Consider the following 12,604-nt stretch of genomic DNA (forward strand, 5'->3'; position numbering starts at 1 on the left):
TAAATTGTTCAATGCATTAATTATTTCTTCACAAAATACAAATTTATTTTTACACAAAAAAGATAAACTAATTTCAATAACTAAGCCGTTGAAATCATGAGTTCAACATATTTTAACATTTAGCTATACGTATTTTTATCATATTCATATCTAATAAAGTCAACACATTGACGTCCTCATGTGCATAGCTCAATTGGTATGAATATTGTATTTTATATGCAGGGTTAGAGTTTGAACCTGGGATGTCCCACTAATTCATCTTAAGAAGTAAATTTCAAATCATTATGCTACTTGACGACAAAAAAAAAAGTCAACACATTGACTTTACATCCACAATATTCTATTATATAGTTATGATGTCTTCTAATTCAAACTTAAATTAAAATAGTTTGGTATGCAGTTTCCATATTTGCTTTTACACGACAAATGATTCCTACATCAATAAAATGCAAGCACATTACATAATGATAGTAGCAAATTACCATGTGCCAAAGCGTCAGTATTAAGGGTACATAAGCTATGATACTAACAGAGAAGCTACACAACAGGGTTGGTGGGTGGGGTGTATTAGCCATTGCATATGAACACTAAAGGAAGGGACCTTCAATTATTGCCAGCACAGTTCTATATACCACCTGCAATTATTGCTGTGAAGCCTAAATGCATGGATGGAACAGTGTGTGTGTAGTCCAAGCATGTTTGAAACAGATGGTTATGAAGTAAATGAATACATGTCCCTCCATGAAGTTATGATCATGTTGTTGATGACTACTCTAAGGGCATTTTTAACTATGGAACTAAATGATTCATTTATTGAAAATACAGCTTTTAAAATTATTTGTAAAATCAATAATATTGTAATTCTGTGAATTGTGACTTTGAAGGGCTGCTTTTGTGACTTTCTGTGGACATAGTTCATATTCCTTTTTTTATTCAAAAAAGCAATGTTTCAGCTGAATCAGATGCTAATGGAGAATCATTTGAATCTAAAATTCCTAGGGCAACTCAAAACACTAAAGCATTCAGTACTGACATGCAATGCAACTAGTATCCTCGTACTTGAAAAATTCAGTATGCAGTATGGAATTCCTAAATTTAAGTTTTAAAATACTAGCATTTCTATGATCATTCTCATTTTGAGTGGGGAGCATTGTCAGAAATGAAAGTTAGAATCTAAAAGAATACCATACCAAGGTAAGATCCAGATTCTCTGGATTCATCAAACCCCGTGGTTGTTGCAATCAACATATCTCCACCATTGAATTGAGATTGAATGGCTTGTATCGCCGGTTCGTATATTCAAAAGTCAAAACCACTGATTCTGCACATGCTTTGGTCTTACTCTACTATATCCTAATCTACAAGGCCTCTTACACCAGCAACAGAAATGTGATTGGAAAATATGTACATTGATAATGGAGAACTTCCTTGGTATATTGAATTTTTCAAATGATTTACCAAAAACCTCTGCAAGAACATAAACCATCCTTGAAATGGTGAAACCGGTTTGAGTCTCTCAATAAAATTTCCCTATTGGTTGTCTTTGACATGAACTTCCCCATCTCATGACAGTCCCCACATACTCTTCGGTTTTTCGATACCCTAACAGTCCTCCCAGGCGGCAAATTTAATATACCAAAAGCCATTGCTAACTTTTCACTGTGTCCACACTGAATCACTTCCTTCTCCATATCATCTTCATTAATCAATGCATACCTAAACATAGTAGAGTAATCTTCATTCTTCATTTGCATTGTCAATTTTCTCAGCAACGTGTCTATCCTTTTCCATTGAGGGTGTTTCGTGTTCCCAGCAACAAAGATAATAAATTTTCCTCCGACCTCTATCCAACTACAACCTGGATTCTGTTTAAATCCTCTTATACGCATCCTTTCTTGCAACTTTTTCACTTCTTCCCACTTTTCTGCTTCTGCATAGACATTTGCTAGAACAACATAATACCTCGTGTTGTCCGGCTCTAGCTCAAAAACATGTTCTGCCACTTTTTCTGCTAGTTTCACATCATGATGGATCCTACACCCAGAAAGCAAGGTACCCCAAATTGTAGCATCCGGTTCAATTGGCATGGACTTGATGAACTTGTACGCCTTTGATAGATTTCCCGTACGAGCAAGAAGATCCACCATGCAGGCATAGTGTTCTAACCTTGGTTCAATGCGGCATTCATTTCTCATGGAGTTAAAGAATTTCCAACCCTCGTTCAGTAATCCAGAATGACTGCAAGCATTAAGTATCGCGGCAAAGGAGGACTCGTCGGGCTCAATACCTGCAATCCTCATATTTTTAAAGGTTGAAATTGCCTCGTTTCCAAACCCATGCATGCCATATCCAGCTATCATAACAGTCCATGAAATCAGATCCTTTTTAGGAATCATATCAAAAAGTAGTTGTGCTAGAACTAGTAAACCACATTTGGCATACATATCAACAAGTGCACAAGCTACATGCAAATCTGAAAAGTACCCTCTTCTTAATATGTGTCCATGTATCTCTCTGCCTTTGTCTAGAGCGGCTAAGCCTGCACAAGCTGGAAGGACACAAGCCATTGTAATGTCATCCGGCTTTAATCGTTTTTGCATGTCCAAAAAAAGTTCTAGAGCTTCATTAGGAAATGAGTTTTGCGAATAACCTCCAATCATTGTATTCCATGAGACGATGTCCTTAGCTGGAATTTGAGAGAAAACTGAACGCGCTTCTTCCACGCTTCCACATTTTGCATACATGTTCATCAGAGCATTAGCGACAGGCAAATTCAATCCCATGCCATTCTTTATAATGTAACTGTGTACATCCCTTCCTTTATCCAAAGAGTAGCTACACGCACAAGCATGAACAATGCTTGTGACAGTGTAGATATCTGGCCTAACACCCTTTCTTTGCATTTCATCAAATAATCCAATAGCATCATCGTATAAACCTTCTCGTACATAAGCAGCAATGATTGAAGTCCAAGAAACAATAGTTGTTTCACCCATCTTCACAAAAACTTCAGTTGCACCATTTAAATTACCACATTTTGAATACATGTCTAGCAAGGTATTGCTAAACACAACTTCCTCACTAAAACAAGCTTTCACTCCAAAACCATGAAGAGCTCTACCAAGTGAAAGGTTTCCGATATTTGCACAAGCCACAAGAACACTAACCAATGTGGTCAAATCCAAATTAACCCCCAAAACTAGCATCTGAATAAAAATCTCAAGTCCATTTCCGGAAAAACCATTCACAACACATCCATTTATCATAGAATTCCACGAAACCACATCTCGTTCAGTCAATTCATCAAACAGATTACGTGCACTCTCAACTCCACCAAATTTAAAATAAGCTGCTATTAAAGAGTTAACAACAGCAGTATTAGAACCAAAACCCAATTTCAAAATATACCCATGAACTCTTTTACACTCCTTCAATTTTCCCAATGCAGCAAAACACTTCAAAACACAAGTAAACGTAAAAGAATCCCCAGAAATTCCTAACTTTTGCATCTTCTTAAAAAGACTCACACTTTCCCTATAATTACCAATCTTTGCATATTCAGACATCAAAAGATTCCAAAGAAAAACCTTATCATTCATAATCTCATCAAATATTCTTCTCCCTTTAACCAAATCACCACAATTCACATACATAAAAACCAATTTTGCCCCTAAAGTTTCATCAATTGGCAACCCATTTGTAGTGATAATGGAATGAACCATTTTTCCATCTTCCAATGATTTATTCTCAGCACAAAGCTGCAAAACGGAACAATAAGTATTCAACCAAAGTTCATGTCTTTTTGACATTGTGAGTAATTCCATGGCTTTTTTGAGATCACCCATTTCACAAAATTTGCAAATTTTAGCATTTTGGTTTTGGGTTATGCTGTAAGTGGTGTTGGGCAAAGAATCTGAAACACTTACATTGCTGCGACAAAAAATGTTGAATTTGGAATGTAGAAGACATGTTTTTGAAGGGTGTTTGAAGAAGTTGAAGTGATTATGAGATTTGGTATAATTTGAGTTGTTTTTAGGATTGTGATAAGGGGGTGAGGTTTTCAACACACTTGACATTGGTCTCTCTCGTTTACTATCTGGGACAGGGACAACAACAATGATGCTGTAAAACATAAATAAACAAAGAGAAAAAGTAACATGCAGTTATACACCGACGGTGTAAAATAATTTTACACCGTCAACCAAAAAAAATTTCCGTTGCCGGGACTTGAACCCGGGTCTCTCGGGTGAGAGCCGAGTATCCTGACCAACTAGACTACAACGGATGTTGTGTTAACGGTTGTAATATGTATATAATAATGTGTTATTTATGGTAGTTGAAATATCTAAATCATTTAAGAAAGCTCATTATGGAATCCACGTATTACTCTTTATTGGGGCATTTTTCATGGTGTTTTGATGGCTAAACAAAACTACATGGATTTCAATAAATTATTGTAGAAAGTGATTCTTTCTTTACCATTAAAATGTTGAAGATGATGTGTGATGTGAGATATTAATTCTATGCAGTCAGACAATGATGCAACCATGTAGTCAATTTATTTTGTATCATTTAATTGAAATCAAGTGATCTAGATTTAATTTGAACCTAAGATTGCAATTCACCTGCGATCAATATCCATAATGCTGAGTGTTTTAAAATGTTTGCTTTTCATTGCTTGGCATTATTATGTCTTCGGTAGCTTGATATTTGTTGGCAATATTTTTATTGTAAAATTAATCAAAGTGTTAGATAGTCTTGTTATATATGGTCTAAAGATGTTTAATTTTATTCTAAATTTTCTATCTTTACACCATAATGCGAGGTTCAGCTTGTATAAATTTTTTGCATAAATCTTTTAGTGTTCAGTCACAGGAAAGGAGAATTTGATAATCTAAACTTCAAAAAATAAAATTGGTTCAATAATTATTTTCTTTAAGAATCAAACTTCAACATTCAAACTTATATTTGACTACTTTTGTTCACCCAAAAAAAAAAAAGAAGCAAGAGAGGTTTATTCACAGATCCACTCACAATAATTCATTAATCCATTACATGTAACCCTGAATTATGAGTCACAAGGAAGTACCAAGTTTTTTTGTTGTAGTTAGTTAATACATCTCTTTAACCCTGTATTCCTCTTGTTATCCACTCACATCATACTCATTATACATGTATTTACAGCTTAATATAAGTTCAAGTATAACAATTTTGAGCAACTTTAGCTTAAAAAGAGAAAACCTTAACCAACTTTCCTAACACTAGAGTAGGTTAGAACATTTGCAATTTTTTAAAATAAGAAAGGAACTATAAGCATTGATGACAACAACCATATGACATTGGATTCTCCTTGAACTTCAGCTGAAAAGTCAACAAAAAAATAATTAAGAAAATAAAAGTTAAAGAAGGTAGAAATTCTCTTTCTCTATGCTTGTTTCACATCACATTATAGAGTAGTATTGTTTTATACAACACCTATGTCACAATCTATATTCAGAACACATTAACCACTCCAATCCAAAGAATTCAATAAGGAATTAATGCCAAGCCTGTTCACTTTCTTGCACATGGTTAATTAAGCAATGTCGCCTTTAAATAAAAATATGTGTCATCGATCAATGATGTACTCATCATATAGACAGGGAAGAATAGTTGTTGCATCCGTAGCTAGAACATCTTTACACGAAAGAACCATGGCAGAACAAAAGCTATTACCAGGCACGCCATTAAGAAGTTACAGAATGGTTGCCCGGTCCAGCATCCAACCAAGCGGCGGTGTGATGTGTTACCATTGTCGATGAATCCACTTTCACACCATTCTTCCATAAATCCATTATCAGTAACTTCGGAAATATTTTTTGCTGTCTCACCGCATATTTCGCACAACCTGTGTGATCAGAAAAGGTAAATAAAGATACTCATAAAACTAAGGAACCTCAGGATTATTCAGCCACAAATCTCGCATAAGCATAGTTATCAGATGATCAGACAAACAGAAGATTCATAGAATCATGGAGACAATAAGGCACTTTTTCATCAAACATGAAAACATCAACATGAAAAATACATCCAATTGTATGTTAGATACAATTGATAATCATGTTTATATCTAATTCATTCATATCATAACGAAAACAAATGGACGTCTGGATTCATCTTATCAACTTGTCCCTCATTGAAGTCCACTATCCATAGACACTCCATATGTCACGGTGCATAATGCTAATGATAATAGTGGTTCTCCAACTAGAGATATGCCGGTAAAAAGCTAAACGACAATGAGCTACATACATTAACCAACTACTTAAACAACTGCAATTTAGAAATTCATACTGCTTGAATTCTGTTCTCGTATATGAATTTAGGAAATAAAGTGAAACAATAGTCAAGACGTTAATTTTCTACTTTTTTCGTTAAATCAAAACATCATGAACAAGGGTCCATACAAATCCCTATGACATTGTTAATTCAAAATATAATTGCAACATCATGAACAAGATCAACATTGCAAGCATTTATGCAAAACTCAAATGCACAGATAAATAAGAAAATATTGATCAAAGAACTACAAATAAATAGATATTAGCAACAACAAAAAGTTACCTGTTTCCTTTAATCTTGAACCATGCCTCAGCGCAATGACGGTGTGCAATGCCTAGTTCATCTTTACATGCACAACCAAGCATAATCAAACCTGTTTTATCATTATCATTAACACTATTTGGAGTTCCAACAGCCATTGCTTCTAACGGTTGCCCAGAAGCCAGATGGCAAATCCTACAAATCATTTCACCATCGGAATTCTCGTTAAAATCTCCGCAGCTGCCACAGTTCATATCAATCACACATGAATTTTTATCAGTTTCAGACACCCCTTTAGGTGTTTTAATCGATAACACGTGCAGCCCCGATTCATTCGGTTTAGCTTCCAATTTTCTATTATCTCCGCCATTAATACACTCAACCTGAGCAGAAGAATCTATTGCAACACAGGTCTCAAGTGCTTCCCCATTAACCGAATTACTTGAATTATAACTAGTCCCTTGATCAACCCCGTGCAATTCATCGTTGCTTTTTCGGGGATCAACACCAACATTCTGATTCTGACCCTTATCTTCTAAAGATCTCTCCTTTAACTCCTCATTCAATCCAAGATCATTGCTGCAAGTCTCTTCTGAATTCCGATCTTCACCGCAGACACTAACCCTATCACCCAAGCTACATCCAGCTCCTGCATCAGTTGCAACTCCTTCATCCAAATGACTCAAATTCTCATAAACCCTTTTATCAACATGATCCAACATTTCACCACTACCTTTGCTTGTTGCTGGATCCATAACACCAATAACAAATTCCTTCCACTCAATATTTCCAAACCTGAAAATAAAATTCCTATAATACATGAATCCCACATAATAAAAAAACGTTGTTTTTTTTTTTAACTGCAAAACTTTTTTGTTCTTATTTACAAGGAAATAACAATGTGATCAAAAGAAAGGTAGAAAATCCATAAATCTCAATGACCCATTTCATAATTTGAAACAGAATCTTCAAATATTATTACAAAATCATCAAAAAACAAGAAACAAAAATTTGGGTTATCACCAATTGGGTGCATCACTCCAATAAGCCACAAAGACAAGGAATTACCTGAAAATATAAAACTGTAGTAAGAAAAATCAATCTGGGTATGTTTGAAACCAAGCAGAAAACGTTAAAGTTATGTGCTTTACCTCTTGTTCTAGATGTTGTTGGAAGAATGCGTGATAAAAATCTTTTTTTTTTTTTATGTATATGAAAAAGAGTGGCAAGGTTAGGTGAGAAAAATAACTGGGAAATGGTGAGAAAATAGATTGAGTGTGTTTGAATTATTTGATGGAAGTGTATAAAGCAAAGGATAAGAAATTGAGGGTTTGTCTTTATTCCATTCTTTTACTACTACTCCATAAAACCCTTTTACTTTTACGGCATGATAATGCTATGGTTTTAATACAGAAAGAATCATAAACAGAGAAATTAATGAGAGAGATATTACATTATATTCTATGCTTTTGAATAAAACAAGATAAGACCACAAAAACAAATTGAGAAAATTACTCAAATATGATTAAGATCAATTTATGACTATTAATCTAAAATTAATGCAGGTTTAAATTGATGTTATATTTTTCTTTTTGAATGGAAACTGAATGCAGACAGGTTTAACAGTGATGATGATTATGTAAAAAAATAAAATTATAATGCATTTAATTAGTATTGTATAAAAAAAAATAATGCATTTAATCTATATTAAAGGTCATATTAAATGTATTTAAAAAAATAAAAATATAATGCATTTAGTATAAGTATTGTACCAAAAAAAATGCATTTAGACTATATTATATGTCATACTCAATGTATTTAAAAAATAAAATTTCTCTAAGTAACAATTTATAAGCATGTACCAAAAAAAAGTAACACTTTATAAGAAAAATTGACTTTTTAGGTTCATTGTGTATTTAATGTATCTCATCTATATTATTAAATCTACAATGAACCTAAAATGTCAATTTTTCTTATAAAATATTACGGATGTATATATTAAGGACCAAAGAGAGTAGTCGATGAATTTAGGGTAAAAGGTGATTTTGGTCTCCGTTAAGTTTGCGAATTTGAACTTTAGTCCCTATAAAAAAATCTTCTCGCTTTATCTCTATAATTTCAAATTACTTTGATTTTAATCCTTAATTTGATCATGTCACACGAAAACACTGACATGGACAAAAATCATCTTGCTCGTGATTTGGGTATCAAGGACATCATCTTTGAGACGGACTCTCTTGCTTTATTTCATATGGTTATAAAAAGTCAGTTCTGACATCAATTGGTTTAAGCCTCCTCCCGATCACAGTTGCGGAGATCGAACAGCGGTCCTCCCTACCAAGTTCAGCGTCAATCACCACGGAATCAACTAAAAATTGGTAAATTTAACAACAAGCATATAACAATATAATAATAAGGTGAACACTTTGGTACACATATTATGTGGATGTGTATCGATACACCGCTAAGGTGGTTAATAAATGGCAATCATTTATTGCAAATTTTATTTCTTTATTAGGTTTTCTATATCTTTTTTTTTTACACAAATTTTCTATATTAAACACTACTTTTTAATATTTACAAATGTATCATTCACATAAATATAATCATCAATCATCTTCCACAATAAATCAAAGTATGCATCAAATCTTTCAACCTAGATTTATCAACTTTTTTTTTAACAAGATTCAAATAATGTAATATTACAATAATATTATAATACTAGAACTTTGACCCATGCGGTGCATGGGTCTAATTAGGTGTAATATGTAACAATAAAAAATAAAATACAAAAATTCTAAGAGCATTTTCAATAAGAGTAGTATAGGGAATTTCATGGACTAATTATTATATATTTGTTTATGTGCTTATTTTATATTTTATATATTTTTTAAATAATTTTGGAACCCCGTCGTTTTGTTTACTTATTAAAAAAAAATTGTTGATAACTAAAGGTTAAAAAATTGATGATAATTAAAGGTTAAAAAAAATTAAAGACATAATCAAGAACATAAACTTAAGTAGACATCCATAAATAAATAAAAATTGTGATTAATTCTGCCATTCAAATTTATTTGAAAATAGGGTTAACATATTAAGATTCCTAAATTCTTTCATAATTGAAGCACATGTTTTAGCGGTTGAAAGGTTTTATTGTAAGTAAGGGATGCAGGTTTGATGACAAATTTGTATTTTTTTAATAAAAAGAAAGAGAAAATGAGAGGGAAAAAAATTTGGTTTAAGGTTAGCTTATGTTAGCAAGCTTATAATATAAGAGATTATCGGTTTTTAATTGTTTAAATTGTGCAATGAAAATTGATGGTTCTTAATTGTCGTATGAAATCTTTCCTATGAAAGTTGATGAAGCTTAACACTTTGTGGACATAATTTAAATCACAATTGGTCTGCTAGTGCATATTGTATCAATTGATCATCGGTTAATATTAAATTTGCAATGTTAAAATCAAAATAATGAATGTGATTAGTGACATGACTATGGTTGTGTTTGGTCGTATTGCAAAAAAAATTAATTTAGCATAATTGAGTTTGATAATAACTTTCCAAATTACACGTGATAATAACTTTCCAAATCTCACATGATAATTATTCTCTAAATTTATGATTCGGTAGAAAAAAAATCATTGATCAGGAAAAATATAAAAATATTTCGTGATGAATAATATAGTCAACAATAATTTTGATATGATATACTTCTAAAATTGATGGTGTTTATCAATTATTGCACATAATTTTAATCACAATTGATATACTTGCCATAGTGGTTGGAAATATTGTCTTGCACTAAAGGGTTGCGGGTTCGAATCCTAGTCAAGACAAAATTGTATTATTTTTTAATAAAAATTGCAAGATAAAATGGAGGGAAAACATGGAAAACAAATTAGGGTTTAGAGTTTGCTTGTGTATACAAGCTTATAATATAAAAGATGATTTTAGTATTTTAAAAACATATGGTATTTTCTTAAAAAAAAATTAACGTATGATTTTTTTTTGTCAAGTATTATTATTATTGGATCTAACTAAGGTTTTAATATTCTATAAAAAAAAAATATGATTTTAATATTTTAACTTGTTAAAAACTCGTGCATTCGTATGAACTTTTTGATTTTTACTATGATTTTAATATGTTAATAAATTTAACTTATTGATTTTTGATAATTATATGTCTCGTATTTGATTTTGTTAATAAATTATAATTATTAATGATAAATATTTATTCAATTTTTTTATGTATCAGTGATAAATATTTGTCTTGTGTGTTTTTTTATATTTATAATCACTAAGAACTTCTTTTTTTTTCTTTTTTTTATTATAAATTAAATGCTTCTATATATCAAGGTAGGAATAGATATCCCAACAATGTTGGCACCCCTATCATTTTCTGTCTTTCACTTATAGCTCATTTTATTATTAAAAAGAAGAAAAATAAGATAATTACAAGTGGGGACTAGGCCTTACCCTAAGGAAATAAACGTAGAACAATGAAGCATACAAACTTTTATCTAATCCTAGAAGACAAAATAGAAGTCCCTAGTATCTATTAAGGCGATGAACCAACCGTCAACATGGAATGACACACGTACCCACTACTCCTTACTACAAGCAACAAGTGATAATGACTTTTTCAAACTAAACCGTCTGAAATCATGAAATGATACAATTATTGAGATAGACCCGACAAAGTGGGAACTTTGTATCAACCTCGGACAAATCAAATATTGTTAAAGTAACCCAGAACTAATTGAACGCTGGATCGAGGGATGATCAGTCAATGGGGTCGAGCCCCACGAGCACAGGAAAGACCAAAGACATCAGCAACTACTACCATCAACACGGAGTATCTACGTACCTAATCCTTTCAAGCATATCAGACCAAATTGGGTCTTGATGAGTCTAGCTCGTGAGTAGCTTCAAACAAAACAACGCATACATAAATGACATTAGGGAATAAAGTTAGGACGCTGTTTTAATATTAGGTTTTTTTGTTTTTTTAAACAATATAAAACAAAACATTAATCTATAACAATATATAAAAATGATAGGTGAGTTTGGGATGGACTTTTCAATATACCTATTTTACCCTTGACTTAGTTTCACAACTTCCATTAACTAATCAATTTAAAAAATAAATTCAAATCATAAAAATGTGAATAAGTGGCAAATGGGTTGCCTATATATGAATGATTACCAACTTAATACTACATCTATACTATATAAAAAGATAATACAAATATTTTTTGTGTCGATTTTTCATAATACCAACAATATCCTTATTGTTTTAGCAATAAAAATATTTTATTAACAAATTCATCATATCATAAAACATTTTTTTTTGAACATAAGTTAGACACAGGCAGGCGCGGAACGCGCCTGTCTGGCCCGCTAGTATAATATAAAGACAAACATATTTGATTAACAAGATGATCATTTTTCTTGTTGGTAAGATGTATGTTTTGTTAATGTATGGCCATGGTTTCTAATCACTCATGGGCCAATTTTTATTTTACTTTTTATTTTTTAATAAATTTATAATCTTTAGAAAATTTTGATCTTTTAAGGGCCTATTTAAATTAACTTATTTTTTAGCTTATAATAAATAACTCTTTTTTTTTTGTTTGTTTTTGAAACAAGATAAAAAATAACTTATATAAATAAATAATGGTCAAATCTCAACTAACTGAACTAACCATTACTTAAGAATACCTCATGGACCAAATTTTATTTTGCTTTTATTTTTTAGCTTATAACAAATATTTTATACAAATAAGTAAACTTTTATATTAATTTATAAGTTTTACCTAACAAAAATTGTATCTTCATAAGTTATTTTTTCATAAATACTTTAACAAGCTTATGAATAATACATAAGAGTTTATTTATTTGCGTAAGTGGTTCAACTTGACCTAATTGAAATAATACAAAAAGTTCATTTACAAAACTTTAGTATTTTTCAAAATGAGATGAATTAAATATGAATTTTGTAAATCAAAATATCAAAATAAAA

General features: G+C 31.5%; 2 protein-coding genes and 1 non-coding gene across 6 annotated transcripts; all 3 read right to left on the reverse strand.

Moving 5' to 3' along the window:
• Positions 1-1,263: 1,263 nt before the first annotated feature.
• Positions 1,264-4,106, reverse strand: LOC123914117 (pentatricopeptide repeat-containing protein DOT4, chloroplastic). The gene has a single exon (XM_045965122.1). The coding sequence runs from the start codon at positions 4,074-4,076 to the stop codon at positions 1,455-1,457; it is 2,622 nt and encodes an 873-aa protein (XP_045821078.1). The 5' UTR covers positions 4,077-4,106; the 3' UTR covers positions 1,264-1,454.
• Positions 4,107-4,212: 106 nt separating this feature from the next.
• On the reverse strand, positions 4,213-4,285 carry TRNAE-CUC. Its single transcript has one exon. It is a non-coding gene; the product is annotated as a tRNA-Glu (tRNA).
• Positions 4,286-5,399: 1,114 nt separating this feature from the next.
• Positions 5,400-7,927, reverse strand: LOC123914118. 4 transcript variants are annotated; one of them, XM_045965127.1, is made up of 4 exons: positions 7,734-7,927; positions 7,316-7,377; positions 6,604-7,231; positions 5,400-5,887 (listed from the first exon to the last, which is right to left on the reverse strand). In XM_045965127.1, exons 2-4 carry the CDS (start codon positions 7,335-7,337, stop codon positions 5,668-5,670), a joined length of 870 nt encoding a protein of 289 aa, XP_045821083.1. In that variant the 5' UTR covers positions 7,338-7,377; positions 7,734-7,927; the 3' UTR covers positions 5,400-5,667. The 4 variants fall into 4 exon arrangements, with proteins under 4 accessions (XP_045821083.1, XP_045821081.1, XP_045821080.1 ...); XM_045965125.1 differs by having other exon boundaries at positions 7,651-7,927; XM_045965124.1 differs by having other exon boundaries at positions 6,604-7,377; positions 7,734-7,925.
• Positions 7,928-12,604: the final 4,677 nt, after the last annotated feature.

The sequence above is a fragment of the Trifolium pratense genome, linkage group LG3 (assembly GCF_020283565.1).
Source record: "Trifolium pratense cultivar HEN17-A07 linkage group LG3, ARS_RC_1.1, whole genome shotgun sequence".
In the NCBI taxonomy this organism is placed as follows: domain Eukaryota; kingdom Viridiplantae; phylum Streptophyta; class Magnoliopsida; order Fabales; family Fabaceae; genus Trifolium; species Trifolium pratense.